General features: G+C 38.4%; 1 protein-coding gene across 2 annotated transcripts in view; it reads left to right on the top strand.

Annotated features, from left to right (window-relative positions):
* The window catches only part of LOC126210196 (uncharacterized), a 185,989-nt gene that overhangs the window by 140,206 nt on the left and 26,728 nt on the right, over positions 1–19,055 (top strand). For both annotated transcript variants that reach the window (XM_049939374.1, XM_049939373.1), the window contains 2 exons: positions 7,487–7,628; positions 10,713–10,974. In XM_049939374.1, coding sequence (XP_049795331.1) covers positions 7,487–7,628; positions 10,713–10,974 — 404 coding nt within the window. The remainder of the gene's footprint in view (positions 1–7,486; positions 7,629–10,712; positions 10,975–19,055) is intronic.

The raw sequence follows: 19,055 nt of genomic DNA, 5'->3' as shown, positions 1-19,055 counted from the left end.
TATGGCTCTGGTGTAATGTACTGCATCTGCAGCAGCAATTTGAGCAGCAGTTGGCACCACTGTGATACAACAAAGTGTGATAGATCAGTTACTTCAATGGCAGCTCCAAGCCAAATGCCCTGTAACCTGCATCCCATTGACCCCAAACCACTGTCACTTGCAACATAATTGATGTCAAGTGAGAGCTCTTGGAGGACAGTGTGGAGGTGTGTCATGTTTTCTGATGAAAGCTGGTTGTGTCTCTGTGCCAGTGATGGCAGCATGCTGATTAGTTGTTGTTGTTGTGGTCTTCAGTCCAGAGACTGGTTTGATGCAGCTCTCCATGCTACTCTAACCTGTGCAAGCTTCTTCATCTCCCAGTACCTCCTGCAACCTACATCCTTCTGAATCTGTTTAGTGTCTCCCTCTACGATTTTTACCCTCCACGCTGCCCTCCAATACTAAATTGGTGATCCCTTGATGCCTCAGAACATGTCCTACCAACTGATCCCTCCTTGTAGTCAAGCTGTGCCACAAACTTCTCTTCTCCCCAATCCTATTCAATACCTCCTCATTAGTTATGTGATCTACCCATCTAATCTTCAGCATTCTTCTATTGCACCACATTTTGAAAGCCTCTATTCTCTTCTTGTCTAAACAATGTATCGTCCATGTTTCACTTCCATACATGGCTACACTTCATACAAATACTTTCAGAAACGACTTCCTGACACTCATCAGTTATTTTGCTCCCCAAATAGCAAAACTCCTTTACTACTTTCAGTGTCTCATTCCTAATCTAATTCCCTCAGCATCACCCGACTTAATTTGACTACATTCCATTATCCTTGTTTTGCTTTTGTTGGTGATCATCTTATATCCTCCTTCCAAGACACTGTCCATTCCGTTCAACTGCCCTTCCAAGTCCTTTGCTGTTTCTGACAGGATTACAATGTCATCAGCGAACCTCAAAGTTTTTATTTCTTCTCCATTGATTTTAATACCTACTCCGAATTTTTCTTTTGTTTCCTTTACTGCTTGCTCAATATACAGATTGAATTACATCGGGGAGAGGCTACAACCCTGTCTCACTCCCTTCCCAGCCACTGCTTCTCTTTCATGTCCCTCGACTCTTATAATTGCCATCTGGTTTCTGTAAAAATTGTAAATAGCCTTTCGCTCCCTGTATTTTACCCCTGCCACCTTCAGAATTTGAAAGAGAGTATTCCAGTTAACGTTGTCAAAAGCTTTCTCTAAGTCTACAAATGCTAGAAATGTAGGTTTGCCTTTCCTTATTCTAGCTTCTAAGATAAGTCGTAAGGTCAGTATTGCCTCACGTGTTCCAGTATTTCTACAGAATCCAAAGTGATCTTCCCTGAGGTCGGCTTCTACTAGTTTCTCCATTTGTCTGTAAAGAATTCGCATTAGTATTTTGCAGCCATGACTTATTAAACTGATAGTTTGGTAATTTTCACATCTTTCAACTCCTGCTTTCTTTGGGATTGGAATTATTATATTCTTCTTCAAGTCTGAGGGTATTTCGCCTGTCTCATACATCTTGCTCACCAGATGGTAGAGTTTTGTCAGGGCTGTCTCTCCCAAGGCTATCAGTAGTTCTTATGGAATGTTGTCTACTCTTGGGGCCTTGTTTCGACTGAGGTCTTTCAGTGTTCTGTCAAACGCTTAAGCAGTATCATATCTCCCATTTCATCTTCATCTATATCCTCTTCCTTTTCCATAATATTGTCCTCAAGTACATTGCCCTTTTATAGACCCTCTACACTCCCACCTTTCTGCTTTCCCTTCTTTGCTTGGAACTGGGTTTCCATCTGAGCTCTTGATATTCATACAAGTGCTTCTCTTTTCTCCAAAGGTCTCCTTATTCCTGTAGGCAGTATCTATCTTACCCCTAGTGAGATAAGCCTCTACATCCTTAAATCTGTCCTCAAGCCATCCCTGCTTAGCCATTTTGCACTTCCTGTCGATCTCATTTTTGAGACGTTTGTATTCCTTTTTGCCTGCTTCATTTACTGCATTTTTATATTTTCTCCTTTCAGCAATTAAATTCAATATATCTTCTGTTACCCAAGGATTTCTACTAGCCCTCATCTTTTTATCTACTCTATCCTCTGCTGCCTTCACTACTTCACCCCTCAAAGCTACCCATTCTTCTTCTACTGTATTTCTTTCCCCCATTCTTATCAATTGTTCCCTTATGCTCTCCCTGAAACTCTGTACAACCTCTGGTTTAGTCAGTTTATTGAGTTCCCATCTCCTTAAATTCCCACCTTTTTGCAGTTTCTTCAGTTTTAATCTACAAAATGAAATGAAATGATCGTATGGCATTGTTGGCCGGGAGGCCCCTTGCGGGGAAGTTCGGCCGCCGTATCGCAAGTCCTTTTTAGTTGACGCCACTTTGGCGACTTACACGTCAATGATGATGAAATGATGATGATGAACACACAACACCCAGTCATCACGAGGTAGAGAAAATCTCTGACCCCGCCGGGAATCGAACCCGGGACCCCTTGCGCAGGAAGCGAGAACGCTACCGCAAGACCACGAGCTACGGACTTTAATCTACAGTTCATAACCAATAGATTGTGATCAGAGTCCACATCTGCCCCTGGAACTATCTTACAATTTAAAACTTGGTTCCTAAATCTCTGTCTTACCATTATATAATCTATCTGAAAACTGTCAGTATCTCCACGCTTCATCCATGTATACAACCTTCTTTTATGATTCTTGAACCAAGTGTTAGCTATGATTAAGTTATGCTCTGTGCAAAATTCTACCAGACGGCTTCCTCTTTCATTTCTTACCCCCAATCCATATTCACCTACTACATTTCCTTGTTTCCCTTTTCCTACTACTGAATTCCAGTCACCCATGACTATTAAATTTTCATCTCCCTTCACTATCTGAATAATTTCTTTTATTTCATCATACATTTCTTCAAATTCTTCGTCATCTGCAGATCTATTTGGTATATAAACTTGTACTACTGTAGTAGGCATGGGCTTCGTGTCTATGTTGTTCACAATAATGCGTTCACTATGCTGTTTGTAGTAGCTTACCCCCACTCCTATTTTTTTATTCATCATTAAACCTACTCCTGCATTACCCCTATTTGATTTTGTATTTATAACCCTGTATTCTCCTGACCAAAGTCTCATTCCTCCTGCCACCGAACTTCACTAATTCCCACTATATCTAACTTTAACCTATCCATTTCCCTTTTTAAATTTTCTAGCCTACCTGCCCGATTAAGGGATCTGACATTCCACGCTCCGATCTGTAGAACGCCAGTTTTCTTTCTCCTGATAACGACGTCCTCCTGAGTAGTCCATGCCCGGAGATCCAAATGGGGGACTATTTTACCTCCAGAATATTTTACCCAAGAGGACACCATCATCATTTAACCATACAGTAAAGCTGCATGCCCTCGGGAAAAATTAGTTGTTGATTAGTGTTGATTAGAAGTAGGCCAACTGAGGGCCTGCAGCCAACCTGTCTGCTTGCTAGACACACTGCACCTACACCTGGCGTTTTGGTCTGTGATGTGATTTTCTATGGCAGCAGGAGCACTCTCATGGTTATCCCACATATCCTGACAGCAGTTTTGTATGTCAGTCTGGTGATTCAACTTGCTGTTCTGCTATTCAGGAAGAACATTCCAAGAGGTGTTTTCCAGCAGGCTAACACTTGCCCAGATACCACTGTTGTAACCCAACAGGTCTACAGAGTTTCAACTTGATGCCTTGGCCTGCTCAATCACCAGGCCTGTCTACATTTGAGCACATGAGGGACAGCCAGAATTAATCATCGCTGTATTGAACGACCGAGAGGGACAGGCATGGAACTCCATTCCATAAACTGACATCCAGCATCTCCACAACACATGTAGGCATGCTTGCGTTCAGCATTCTGACAGTTACAGTGGAACAATCTCTTATCATGTTTACATTAACCTGTGATCTTGCAATGTTGGTCTTTTAAATATGTTACCTAGACAAATTTATTCCCAAAATTTCATCACTCAACTCAGGGGACACCGCCTTAACGTAGCACTGTCCGTGCGGGTGAGGAGGTTTACGTGCTCTGGATCCAGAGGGCTATGTCGGTGGTAGTGTAGCTACTGGCAGGGTCACCCATGCCGGACAGGTCGAAGGGGGGGAGCCAGACCAAGTGTGATCCTTTTCCTATCCCTAGCCCATCCTTTTTCTTTTCTTTCCCATTTATCCCCACTTAACTGGTGCTGGCAGTTAAACCACATATAGGGGTGTGGAGGAAAGGCCAAGCCCACATGCTGAACATTTGGCATATCGTCAGTGCCTGGACGATAAGGTGGCGGCAGCCCCACCAAGGCAATTGGAAGCGGTGGGCCAATCACCTGTCCTTAAATAACCTGATTACTGAAACTGAGAGAAGACTACATTAATTATTTTTTGGTGCTGTGTTCCATCAATGTAATTAAAAAGAGGGTTTGCAAAGAATGATGGGATAAGTTATTATGCAGATGTTACAAATATCTGCTGTGACATCATTTGCAGTACATTCTGTCACACTTTGAGATAAAATAAAAGGAACTGTTAGCAGTTATTTTCAAATACACATTATGATAAGTGAATTTTACTTCCAAGTATCTGCCATCATGTTATTAATTCCTTTCCAAATAATCTTTATTTTACCTAACGTTTATTGCCTTTAATATGGAGTCTGCTTTTCAAGATTTGGCTAATGTTATATTTTGTTATTTACCTCTTTGACAAGATGCCCTTCCTGATGCCACAGTTGTCAAGGTAACCTGAGGAGGGGAAGTCATGTCCCCCAACTCTCTGTGAATCATGTAGACTTTCTTCTGAGTACCACCATATTTTAACTGTTTGTGTATTGTTTTCCCTGAGGCGGAATTTGGTGACCAGCCCAGCATTTGCTTAAATAAGCATGGGAGACTGCCTGTAACCCACATTCAAGTTGATCAGTGTAGCAGCTCACCATTGTCAATCCACTACACGGATTCAACCTGAATCTGGCTTACCTTCCTGTGTCACCAGCTAGCATGCTGCAACAGACTCTTCTCTCAATATCTTACTGAGTGAGGTGGCGCAGTTGTTAGCACACTGGACTCGCATTCGGGAGGGCAATGGTTCAAACCCGCATCTGGCCATCCTGATTTAGTTTTTCCATGATTTCCCTAAATTGCCTCAGGCAAATGTTGGGATGGCCCTTTTGAAAGGGCGTGTCTGACTTGCCTCCCCATCCTTCCCTGATCCGATGGGTCAGATGACCTCACTGTTTGGTCTGCTTCCCCAAACCAGCCAACCAATCGACCCATTTTCTGTCCAACATCAGCCAATTCATAAGAAGAATCTGTTTATACTATGATTTAAATTTTTACATGGGGATCATTTTCATGTACATGCCATTAACTGTAAACGACTTTAATTCGACCTTAGTGATACAACACCAACATTTTCATGAACAGTTTTTGAGAATAATAGAATTTTAGTTATCTCCAGTTACTGATAGTAATTATTTTGCAAATCTTTCAGTAATTATTGAAAATGAATGTGTATGTGATATACTTCAGATTTTAATGTATAAAATCTGAGTAGAACTTCAAGAATGTAACAGAATGACAGGATCTTTCACATGTAAACATAATTAAATTTGACTTTGAAAATTGACAATTATTACTGCGACAGAGTGAACTGTCAGTCAATACAGGAAATGCTATTCTGCTCATTAAGTATGTAGGAAGAAAATTATCAAACATGTATTTTATGTTTGTGAAAAGTAAATGAAACAAATCATATTTTATAAATGAATAAATATACAATGCAAGCAAAGTCTAAAAATACTTTGTAGTTGCTCATGTGTCGATTAGATTAAATTGCCAGCTAGTGTTACGTAATGGAGAACTGACTAGAGGGGTCATACTGTATACTAAAGTGGTGGATTGTTCTTCATTAAAATGAATGTGATACAATGTACTCTTCCATTTCAAGTTGGAGAAGAACCCTGCTGCACTGGGAACTTTACTACATACTTATGATCAAGATCACAAAACACACTGAAATGTTTTCTCTTTCTCACCCTCTGTGCCACACAAAATTATTTTATCCTCCAAAGAAGAGGGAACCATTTGCACAAAACTAAATTATAAGAATGAAAGTAAGATCCAAACAGTAAAGTCAGCATACAGAACACTCAATTGTGGAGTTCCCCAAGGAAGTATACTTGGACCATTCTTGTTTATAGTATATATTAATGATATAACACAGCCACAAAACTCCAAACTAGTGAACTATGCTGATGATACATCTTTTATTAGCTGGGACTGTACAGAGTGGGCAGCATTCCAAAGCAACAAAGAGAACTTTGAAATGATCACAGAATATCTAACAGTGAATAAGCTTACACTGAATAAGGACAAGACTGTTGTAATAAAGTTCTTGTTACATTTTAATAATACTCATACTCAATCACTTTCTACAGTTGAAGCATCTGACAAACATAAGTTTTTAGGCATATTGATTGATGAACATCTCACTTGGAAAGAGCATATCGGCTGCACCTGTAAAAAGGTCTCTAATAATATTTACTTACTAAAACGTCTTGCAAATATAATAGCTCCCCTTGTCCTTAAACAAGTGTATTATGGGTTAATACACTCACATCTGCAATATGGGACTGAGGTCTAGGGTGGGGCACCCACTGTCTATATGGATCGCATTTTTGGGCTTCAAAAGAGAGCAGTTAGGATAATTGCTAATATAAGCAAACGCCAGTCCTGTAGGGACTATTTCAAAAATTATAAATTACTGACGGTGTACTCATTGTATGTGTTTAAGACCATAATGTTTGTAAAAGAGAATGAGGAAAATAGTGTAATGAACAGTGACACCCATAATTACAATACTCGAGCAAAAAGTGACTATCATAGGATACGGACTAAGAAGAAAGCTACAGACCACAGTCCGTATGTAACTGGGAGACAATTCTATAATAAGTCGCCAAAAAATATAAAGCAACTCCAAGGCAATCTTTTCAAGGGAAAATTGAAAAATTTGTTAATAGAAAGATGTTTATACTCATTAAAAGAATTCTGAGGTGCAGTACTGCTAGTTTATTCTTTTACATACTGCAGTATATTAGTGGTGGTATTGATATAATTGGCTAATTTGATGTATATAATCATTATATGTATGGAGGGATATATAATGTGCTAATGTGTTTATAACATTATTGCATGGAATGATATACAATGTGCTACTTGATGTATATATTCATTCTTGGAATGACATGATATTGATATAATTGTACAAAAAATGATGATGTCCAAGACTGCAAAGTTAACATGGACAAATAAACATTATTATTATTAATATTATTATTATAACAGCTGACTCTGAATTAGTTGTGTATTGGTATATGTCATACTCATTTAAAATATTGTAAATGAAGTAATGGTGTTTAGTTACTCAAATCTCTCTTTCAGATGTCTGCTGCCAACATGGGATGGCAGAACCATACCCACAGATGAGCTTATTAAGGGTTCTAATAATGCTGCAATCAGCGTAAATGACATAGACAATTTTAGGCTGATGTTGTGTCATGGAATTGTGCAGAGTGGCCTTGTTGTAAGTACATATATACTCAGAATAACAAATTGAATCTCAAGCTCTTGTACCTCTAAAATTGTTCATTTGTTGGGGAGGGGGGGACAGAAACTAGAGAAAGACAATGAGTGAGAGTATAACTAAAATAGGAGCAGGATAGTCACTTCGTGGGAGACACAAGAAGGTGAAATAATGGGAGATATAACAATTAGATTCTATTTTTATAGTCTCAGCAATGATACTGAGGGAACCAATAGGTCAATAAAAATCAGGAAGTAAATCACAGGTTCCTGAATGGAGTAAAAGATAAAATGAATGGGTGCTGTATCTCATTATTGCTTCAGTTTCCCCATTGCCTTTTTCCTAATCTGTGGTTTTTAGTGTTTTCATGTACTCTCTCCTGTTGTTGTATTTGAATCTTTTCTTTCTCTCAGGAAGAAACTGTTCTTAATTTCCAGAAATTTTAGACTGAAAGATAGTTTTCTTTTGTGGCAAGCTTGTTTCTGGTGAGCAGCTATGGCTTTTTATTGTCACATAGTGCCTTTTCATTTATATAACTCTCATGTTTTGTATTATTATTTGCCTGTATTTTATTAGACACAGAACTGGTAAATATTTTCTTAGTTTCACTCATTTCTTGCTTCCATTTGACATGAAGCACTGGGTGATCAAAAAGTCAGTATAAATTTGAAAACTTAATAAACCACGGAATAATGTAGATAGAGAGGTAAAAATTGACACACATGCTTGGAATGACATGGAGTTTTATTAGAACCAAAAAAAAAAAGAACAAAGTTCACAAAATGTCTGACAGATGGCGCTGGACAGCAAAATGTCAGTGACTGCGCATGACACTCGTATATAAAAGGAGCTATAATGAGAGAAAGAATCAGATGTGCCAGCAGTCGCAGCATGTTGACATTACCTGGAAAGGTGCTTTTAGTGAAGCTGTATTATCAGAATGGGGAATGTGCTAGTTCAGCGTTACAATCCTATCGCCATAGGAAGGGGATTTGAAGGAGTAAAGGTCCGTTGACAAATGCAGCTGTGACGAGAATGATTTCGAAGTTTGAAGCCACAGGTTGTTTAGACGATAGACCCCATAGTGGCTGACCGAGCACAAGGCGTAATGCTGCTGAGACAGTTCAGGAAGAAATGGAGACATTCCATACACTACTGTTTGGTTGGCACTTAGGCATACCCTCCGATGCTATCTGTACAAAATCCAACGGCATCATGAACTGTTACCTGGCGATTTAGTGAAGCGGAGGGCATTTGCAGTGTGGGCATTTCAAAAGATGGCGGAAGATGACGATTGGTTGAGTAATGTATTGTGCACCAACGAAGCTCATTTCACGCTCCGAGGGTCTGTCAATGCCCACAACTGCAGAATTTGGGCTACCAAAAATCCTAGAACTGTCGTGGAAACTCCATTGCATGACGAGAAAGTCACAGAATGGGTTGGTTTTACCACATCTATCGTTATCATGGCTTTTTTCTTCAAGGAAATGCATGATTCTGGTTTTGTAACTGCTACTGTGATGGGTGAGAGGTACGCTGATATGTTACAGAATCGCATCATCCCCAGCCTGACTGATAAACACCTGCTGTAACGTACTATGTTTATGCACGATAGTGCTCCACCCCATATTGCTAGATGCGTGAAAGATCTCTTGCGTGTGTCGGTTGGTGGTGATCGTGTGCTCAGATGCCACTTTCATCATGCTTGGCCTCCCAGGTCCCCAGACATCAGTCTGTGCGATTATTGGCTTTGGGGTTACCTGAAGTCGCAAGTGTATCGTGATCGACCGACATCTCTAAGGATGCTGAAAGACAACATCCGATGCCAATGCCTCACCATAACTCCAGACAATCTTTACAGTGCTGTTCACAACATTATTCCTCGACTGCAGCTATTGTGGAGGAATGATGGTGGACATATTAAGCATTTCCTGTAAAAAATCATCTTTGCTTTGTCTTACTTTGTTATGTAATTATTGTTATTCTGATGAGATGAAGCGCCATCTGTCGGGCATTTTTTGAACTTTTGTAATTTTTTCGTTCTAATAAATTCCCATGTCATTCCAAGCATGTATGTCAGTTTGTACCTCTCTATCTACATTATTCCGTGACTTTTTGATCACCCGGTACATGAGCATCACCACTACTAGGACTGCCCCTTGTAAAACATGGCTGTCCTGTTCACGAAGTATATTTTATTGTGAAAATATGTGATCCTGTATGTTTATTCATTAAAGTATATTCAGCATTCATAATCCTAGATAGAATTAACACAGCATTGTGATTGTTTTCATAAGACAAGTGCTGTATAACATCACCACATGCCAGTGTTGGAAGCCGCAACGCCAGAGATATAACTGAAATTCTACACTTTGGTGGTAGTATGTAATGGTCCTGGATTCCAGTCAGTCATCACCATTTCAGTCCAACGTCACAAAAAAGTCTCATAGCCTCTGGCACATTCATATTTATAAAAGTATTACAATCAGCTCGAAACATAACATTGCTGTTTAGTTTATTTAAAATTTAACTTTATATTTTTACAATAATTTTACATTAATATTTATTCTGCACATTGCCTGATTCATCATATTTCCTTGGAAATTTATATTTTTTATTACAGTCTTCAAAAAGAGTGCTTAAAATTCAAATATGGTATATTGGTTCTCATTTTCTGAAATGTCATTAATTATTCTGTTAATATCGGGCTTCACATGCATAAAATGATTTAATAATCCATGAAATTTACAATGAATTTTGATTTTATATAAAAGTCACAATTTATGTTCAGTTTTAGAATTTATATTATGTAAACAACAGAGTGCCCAAACTTGCATAATTTAATTAGGTGTTATTAAATTCACAAATTACAAAATCTAACTATAAAATGAAGCAAAATCCTTTAAACAGCAGTCATAAGTGTCCTTTATCTACTCAACACCATACAACAATGACTAAATCCAAAAAAGACAAACTATAAATCGAAATGCGCATATCAGATGCTATTCTAATTATTTGTGTCATATACTGCATTATAACCAGGCTGGGGTATTACATTTCAACATACTTTTTTTCCTGTTTCAGCCATCCTTGAGTGAAGATGTGATTGCATTAGCATTGACATTCTTGGAGCAGATATGCATATACCCGTCATCTTTAACCAGAATGGCTGTGCGGACAGTGACAAAATTTTTAACAGTGTACAAAGATTTGTGTGTACAAAACCACTCATCACTAGTGAAGAATAAAATAAATGACTTTGCAAAACTGGCAGCACAGGTCTGGGCAGCTCCCGCACATTCTCCGAGGGACAACGCAGAACTCTTGGTAGCTGCAATACGAGCAGGTGTGGCTTTCTCCATCTCTGGATTTTGTACCTGTTTATTTGTAAGTTAACATATGGCAATAAATCCTCAACTACATTGTCACAAAAATGAAATTGCGCTCTGGTAGCCTAGACTGAGGCCAGGACTCTCTCCATCCGTGCAGCTGCACCCACACCTGTGCCCTCCCCTTCCTCTGTTGCATTTCCGCCTCCCAGCACACTCCTGCATGTCATTGTGCACTGAACTGCAGGTGCTCCTGCCACATTCCTGTCCCGTGTACCCGCCTCACTCCCTCTAGCTGTCACCTGCCTCCTTCGACCCTCCCACTTGCCTCCTGCCTCTGGCCTCCCTTCGCCCGCTCCACCTGGCCTGACCCCTCACACCAGTTGGGGAGCAGAGCTGCATTGTCAGCACTGTGTGGCCAGCTGGGACAGTGTAGCTGTATAGACATGTGTGTCCGTGTATGTGTATATGTTCTCAGTTTTGATTATGTAGTGACTCAGTGCCTCCGCTGTTCAGTTACCTTCACTCCTTAAATTTTATTTTTATTACATTATAGTAACTACCGTATTTACTTGAATCCAAGCCGCACCTTTTTTCCAATTTTTGCTATCCAAAAAACAGCCTGTGGCTTAGAATTGAGTGCAAAGTAAGCAGAAATTCTGGAAAATGTTGGTAGGTGCCGCCACAACTGACTTCTCCCGTCAAATATATGTAGCGCTACACAGGCATGCTTTGCAGGCACAAAGATAAATACTGGCACCAAAACCTCTGTGTCAGTAAATAAATTAAAAGAAAAGATAGAAGAATGTAAACATTATGCCATGTATTCTTTCATGTTTGCTGCTATCTCATTTAAATCTGCCTAATAAACTACGAAACTAGTGAGACAACAGCAAACGCGGAAGAATATACATATCACATCGTGTTTATATTTGTCTTATTCTTATGCTGAATAGTGAAACAGTTAGAAATGAAGCACGGCAACTGACTAGATTTTTAAATCTAAGATGACTCTAATTTCTGTGCAGAATGTAATGTACTAAAGAGGCGTCTGCAAAGATTTTCAAACGGAGAAAAATTTTCGCTAAACTCTTGTTCAGAACATCTTCTATCATACGCAGTCTACTATTTGGTTCTTCTGTATCATTATCAAAGAAAGCAGCAGTGTAAGTAATAACAAATAGCAGTCTCTTGCCATTGTTTCACTAATGAGACAATTCCTCTCTTTTTTTATTGTAAGCGACGGTAGCGCGCACAAAAGCCATGCCGCGAGGGGCGACAGGTCGTAAACACTCATCATCAAAATGCGACAAACAATGCATGACACAGTACAATTATGCATTTTCAGCTTAGAGTGATGTAAACACCTATAACAAAGAGAACTACACTTATCAGATCAAAGCAAAATAAGCACTCAATTGAAACCAGACGAAGCACGTGAAAAAGGAAGGGTACCCATATAAATACAGACGCATAGCAATGGCTACCTGGTAAAGCTGAATTGCTGAGCTTATGACTCAAACCAAACTACTGTACCTGTATCTTCATCCATTCAACCTAAATTGTGTCTCATGTTACAATGGACCAACTTTGTTTTGATTTGGAGGTGCGGTCTAAAACTTCCCTCTCCCCTTGAATTTAGAGTCTCAAATTTCAGGTGTGGCTTAGATTCAGGAATTTTTTTTTTTCTTGATTTCGAGTCTCATTTTTCAGGTGCGGCTTAGGTCCGAGTGCAGCTTTGATTTGAGTAAATACAGTATGCTCCTGCTTAAAATGATCCATAATACAAACTATATTATATAATGTATTAGACTTTCCACTTAAAATTATTTGAAAGCATATAATCATGGTTGTATGCATATGTAATAAAAAATTTAAAGAAGGTAAATGGGCTTAAATCATCCCTCTTACACACCCATTCTCAGTTTTACAGTTTGTTAAACTGCATCAAACCAGTGAAAAATGAACTCCAATGTGTCATTACTAATTTTCTTATTTGTTCAGAGTAGTATTATGTGCTGATGTACTTGTGTACATCACCACATTTACTTCCTTCATTTTGTTGTGACACAAAACATGTGATTAATTTAAAAAGATATAAAAAATATATTGTCATGGTGCACAAACATGTCATGACATAAAACATTAAATTTTGGGTGTGCAACCATACAAACTTTATTTGTTGTAACGTTTTGGCCATATGAGGGTGTATACCCCCTGGGACAACTGGGAAAAACCCAGGAATTTTTTCATCCAGGAGAAAACTGGGAAAAACCTGGGAATTTTTCGGATTTCTGGGTCTGTTTCATTATTTTAGATTTCAGTTAAAATTTTGTGATGTTGACTGGTAAGAACAGATATTCTAACAAAGAATATTACTATATCCCACTACTGCAGAATAATACTGCAGCAATAAAAAACAAGAGATAAATACCAAAATAAAACTTGAGCTGCAAAGAAAATGTACCATATACAACAACACAACACCATGCATACACAAATGTCTACCAACAGCAAAATGTGCCAAAGGCCTTAGGACAAAGACTATGCATTACTTCGTAACAACAAACTGCTTCACAACTGTTTACATTAGGTTTATTTGAGCAGCTGTCAGCAGGTTCTTGCACATGTGCAGTTTAGTTGCATATGAGCAGTACTTCTTCCCCCTTCTGGCTACTTAAAGCCAGCTGCTAGCCACAAAAATTTTTCTGGTGCACCCAAGCTGCCAGATACATGCCTGCTCATAGCAGTTGAAGGCTGAGAAATGTTATTGGCTAAAGTTTTCTGATTTTATTTTATTTCCATGTTTTTAGTGGTCACACAATAATCACCTAGCAGAACAATGAAGTTATCTTTGACAGTTTGCTGTGGAAATTTGGCTTTTATTAATCTTTTCCACTGAGGTAGTCAATTTATTTTAAATGAATCTTTTCATTCCACAGTATAGGCTAGTTCCAACTGTTCACTGAATTTCTCTTGCAAGTTTTCATCTTCTGGCACATTTGGTATTTTGCCATAATAAAGAACCAAACATGAGATAGTACAGTTCTGGTACTCCAAGAAAATTTACATCTAAAACATCACACTGAAAAGCTTAATAACAGGTTGGAGCCTACTTCATTCTGACTCTAGACTTATGAATGTATGCTTCAATCAGAAATATACATTTTAGTATGGTTTACAAAATTCTGGTGCTTTTGGAGTATCCTCTGATGTCCTGTTTTTTTTTTTTTTTTTTTTTTTTTTTTTTTTTTTTTTTTTTTTACATAATGTAAGATATGTTAATGCTTTATACCTATGAACATATGGGCCTCCTATGCCACCATAGCTGCACAAGCACAGTAGCACTTGTTTTCAGGTGCTCTCTGGCAACTGCTGAAATGAAACTATTTCTAAACAGGTCTCAGGAAAATATCATGAATCGTGGTTTAAAAAGCATTATTTTCCTTTTATGCAAGATGAATTATGTTATGTGTGAGAATGTGTGATGAATTTCTTAAATCACAGAGCATTTGACTCTTGTTTAAAACTGAACACTTTGAGAACCAGCCACTTAGAAGAATTTCGAGTCCATAGGACCAGACATTTATGGTACTATTTTAAATTTTACTGGAACATTGTGTGATGTATCTTAAAGTGTAACACACAGAAAAAGACCAATATTATATATGAAACCTTAGCTTTTCTTGTATCTAAGCTATGTATATTAATTTAAACAACCAACTTTTCCTGCTTGTGTGTTCGCACTACCTAACAGTGATGTTGCTATTGGCTGATTATATCAAGCGTCCTATGCTCTGAATATCTGGCATCATCAGCTGGAGAGATCATGTGACAAGAGCTATGATTGGCATACAAAAGGGCATAGCAATCTCAATTTCAATGCTTTGGAAACTATAATGCTGTGTTTGGTGAAATTCGAATTTATACTCTCATAATTACAAAAATATGCAACATATCTAAATATGAAAATATTCAGCATACATGTTGCTGCACATCAGCATACTTTTTTTTCCGTGTTGTTTTCTAAAGTGGCAGCAGAAAGTTCTATGCCGATGATGTATAAAATGTTAACCATTCAAAGGATTTATAAGTTTTACAGTTCTGTGGGAAAGTATGCTGTCAACATGGAAATAGTGTATTTTTACCCAGGAAAAAGAGTATTTTTTATCCGGGAAATCTAGGAATTTTTTTCCTTGTCCACATAATACACCCTGCATATACCTTTTGGGCATCTTCAAGGTGAGCCAATAGACTGAAACTAAAGCACTCATTCTATCCTTTTAAACACACAAATTGAATTATTGTCAACTTCATCTTATTGGGACTCAAATGTGAAAGAAACAGTTCAGATTTGTTTGGCAAAGAATTTAATTAACAGGAATAGCAGTTTCAGCCTAGGTGAATCATGAAATCCAGCACTTCAATTAAATAAATTCATAAAGGTGCCTCTGCAGTGCAGCTCATAATGACACATCTGTGACAGTTCAATTTTCATGCCACCAAGCCATTTGAACAATTACCGAATGACTCTGGCACACCCTGCTGTGAGCACTGCAAGAGAAGTATACACACTGGCTGTAACTGGTGGGACACCACAGGTGCTTACATTGGGCCACACAATTTTCCGAGCACAGCAAGTAAACACCATCTGCTGTCACACTGCAGTGTGTGGGTTTAGTGCCACATGCATCAACCTAGCAAGTAATTGGACTCATCGGCTGAATTCACTCCTGACATATTACCTAGGGTTGGTATCAGCTCATATCACCTTATATGAAATGGAAAACAGTTATATCAAATGAATTAGTCTTGGCTAGCCAGAAACTGATTGTGTGGCAGTAGAATTGGTTTACAGATGTTCTATAAACTTTGTTAAATAATGCCTGTAATAAACTGTACAGTGATCTGGACTATGATACGTGCTATTGTCTAGCTCAAATCTAATTGTGTGTTTTTTAGTTTGTACAAATAGCTTTCTATTCATTATTGACTAATAGTCATAGGCTCTATGTCAATTCGTGTTGCCAGTTGGATGGTGGTAGTTGCAGTTTTCATCAAGGGCAACTGTGATAATTGGTAGCCATCTTTATTGTTAATGTTTTGGCTATTGCTTATTTTTTGGTGACTCCATTTAGACTAAGGAGCATTTCCTCAAACTTCTGGTGATTGCTATTTGGGGCAGATTTTTTGGAAGGACCACTGTGGAGTTTTAAAATCATAGTAGTCTGAGTGCTTGGAGTAATGAAGATTCTGCAGTGTGATAATAACTGCAAGTAGGTGGCCTATGTACTTACACAATGTGTGTAATGTAATTGTTTTAAAGAAAATGTAAATGGCATCATAGACCTGGGATCTTCAGGGTACTTCTTTTATTTGAGTTAAATTTTGTAAATTTCAGTAGAAGTTATGATGTACAGTTTTTTTCTTTTTTAAGGGCCATATATTGCTGTTCTAATACGTTGTGTCACAGAATTGTAGATGTGAACTGGGAGTCCACCTCTTAATTTGATGCCTCAGTTGAGATTTTTAAGTTGTTAACAAAAATGTTACCTAAATGTTGTTGTGCATGTGTCAGCCTGGAACAACCACTTCTGCTTATCGCCACAACATCAGCATCCCAACATCGATCAACTGTGTAGCCACAGATTCAATTTATGCATACTCTTTGCCACCAGTCAATGTCACTGGCACCTTTTTATCAGTTGTGTAGAATGTGTAATATAGCTTCAGTCTGTTGGTTCACTCAGAAGATTGCTGGAATTTATATGGCTGAAATATAAGAAGAAGAAGAAGAAATAGAGTTTACATAGCTGCAGGCCCAAAATTTAATGGGTGCACAATAACATGGTTCTCTATGCCTACTTATTGCTCTTTTACATAACAACTATATTCTGTTTGAGTGTCCTTAATACAAGATATGAAATAGTTTGATTGCTGAGGAAGCAGAGACTGTTGCACTCTCTGTTTGTAAAAGAACACGCAAATGATGACAGGGAAAAGTTAGTAGAAATTCATGTGTCTATAAAAGACTGATCTGCCAAGCACACAATAATGACCACTATCGTACCCTAGCAAGAGATCTTGCCTAGAACCCAGAACATTCTGGTCCTATGTAAAGTTGCTATGCAGTTCGAAGGCTTCTATCCAATAATTCATTGACCAATCTTTTGAGTCAATAGAAGACAGTGGAAGGAAGGTCAAAGTTTTAAATTTCAACTTTAAGAAATCATTGATATGGGAGATTGGTATTAACATACCATTACAGAAATGGAGGACATAGTAATAGGCATCTGTGGCGTAGAGAAGTAACTGAAAGAGTTGACAACATACAAGTTACTAGATCTGGATGAAATTCCAATTCAGTTTTACAGAGAGACCTCTGCAGCTTTGGGCCATTACTTAACTTGAATTTATCATGAATCTGTTGTCCTGCACAAAGTCCCAAGCAGCTGGAAAAGTGCAGGCGGGTCCTGTATATAAGAAGGGTAAAAGAATGGCTCCCTAAATTACAGACCAATATCTTAACATTGGTTTGTTACATAATTCTTGAAGATATTCTCTGTCTGAGTGTAATAAATTTCCTTGAGATAGAAAAGCTCCTGTCCACAAATCAGCACTAATTTAAAACGCATCACTCATGCCAAACTCGCCTTACCCTTTTCTCACACAATATCCTGTGAACCACGGATAAAGGACAATAGGCAGATTCCATATTCATCAATTTTCCAGAAAGTGTTTGACACAGTGCCCCACTACAGTCTGTTAATGAAGTTATGAGCATACAGAATAGATTCCCAGATATGTGAATGGTTTGAAAGACTTCTTATGTAATAGAATGCAGTACATTGTTCTCTATGGCAAGTGTTCATCAGACACAAGAGTATAGTTGGGAGTGCCTGAGGGAAGGGTGATAGGACTGTCCTTATTTTCTATCTATAAGGAGTGATAAAAAAGTTTCTGTGTAAGGGCATTGTTGCAGCATACGAGATGCGAAACTAAAGTAATGAGACTGATGTAAGAAAAATGTTGCTTACCATTTTAGTCAAGTTTAGTGTTGTCTCTTTCAGAGTAGTTCCCTTCTGATTGCACACATTTTTTCCAGTGCTTCTGCACTGATGGTAACATTTCTGGAACTCATCTTCTGTAATATCCTCCAAGAACCTTGTCATTGCTTTTTGGATATCTTGTGTTGTTTGAAAATGGTGTCCCTTGACTGCCGTTTTGACTCCTGGAAATAGAAAAAGGTTGCATGGAGCGATATCTGGTGAATAAGGTGGCTGTGGTAGTACTGAAATTTGTTTTGAGGTTAAAAATTGCTGTACTAACAGAGCAGTATGGGATGGCGCATTATCGTGATGCAGAATCCAATTATCAGCAATGTTGGCACGGACATGGAGAACTCTTTAATGAAGTCTTTCTAAAATTTCTTTGTAGTAATATTGGTTAACTGTTTGTCCAGGAGGCAGCCACTCTTTTTGAACAATTCCCTTGGAATCAAAGAGGCACACAAGCATGCATTTCACTTTTGACTTTGACATGTGAGCTTTTTTTGGTTTGGGTGATCCCTTTGAGCACCATTGCGAACTTTGGCGTTTTGTCTCTGGATCGTACTGAAAAAACCAACTTTCATCACCAGTGATAACACGGCTCAACTATTCTGGATTGATTTCCGTTTGTTCTAACAGATCGGCTGCCACATTTTTCTCTGTTTCTCACTGTTTTGGTGTGAGGTTTTTGGGGAACATTTTTGCACAAATCTTTCTCATACCAAGATCTTCAGTTATTATTAGATGAACTGTTTCTCAGTTGATGTTCAGTTCTTCGGCAGTCATTTTCACAGATAATCTTTGGTCAGATTGTATGAGTTCACGCACCCTGGCCAAGTTGACATCCGTCGTGAGGTTGATGGTCATCCACTGCTGTCTTCATCTTCAACATTCATTCTGCCTTCACTAAACATTTTATGTCAACGAAAAACTTGAGCTCTTGAGAGAACCTCCTCTCCAAAAGCCTTCTGAAGCTTACTGTGAGTTGTTGTCATGTTTTCACCCAATTTAACGCAAAAAGAAATGGCATACTGTTGTGCAACATTATG

Source organism: Schistocerca nitens, chromosome 10, assembly GCF_023898315.1.
Source record: "Schistocerca nitens isolate TAMUIC-IGC-003100 chromosome 10, iqSchNite1.1, whole genome shotgun sequence".
NCBI classification, from domain to species: Eukaryota; Metazoa; Arthropoda; class Insecta; order Orthoptera; family Acrididae; genus Schistocerca; species Schistocerca nitens.
The sequence above is the reverse complement of the archived record's forward strand: the minus strand, read 5'-3'. Positions and strand labels throughout refer to the sequence as shown.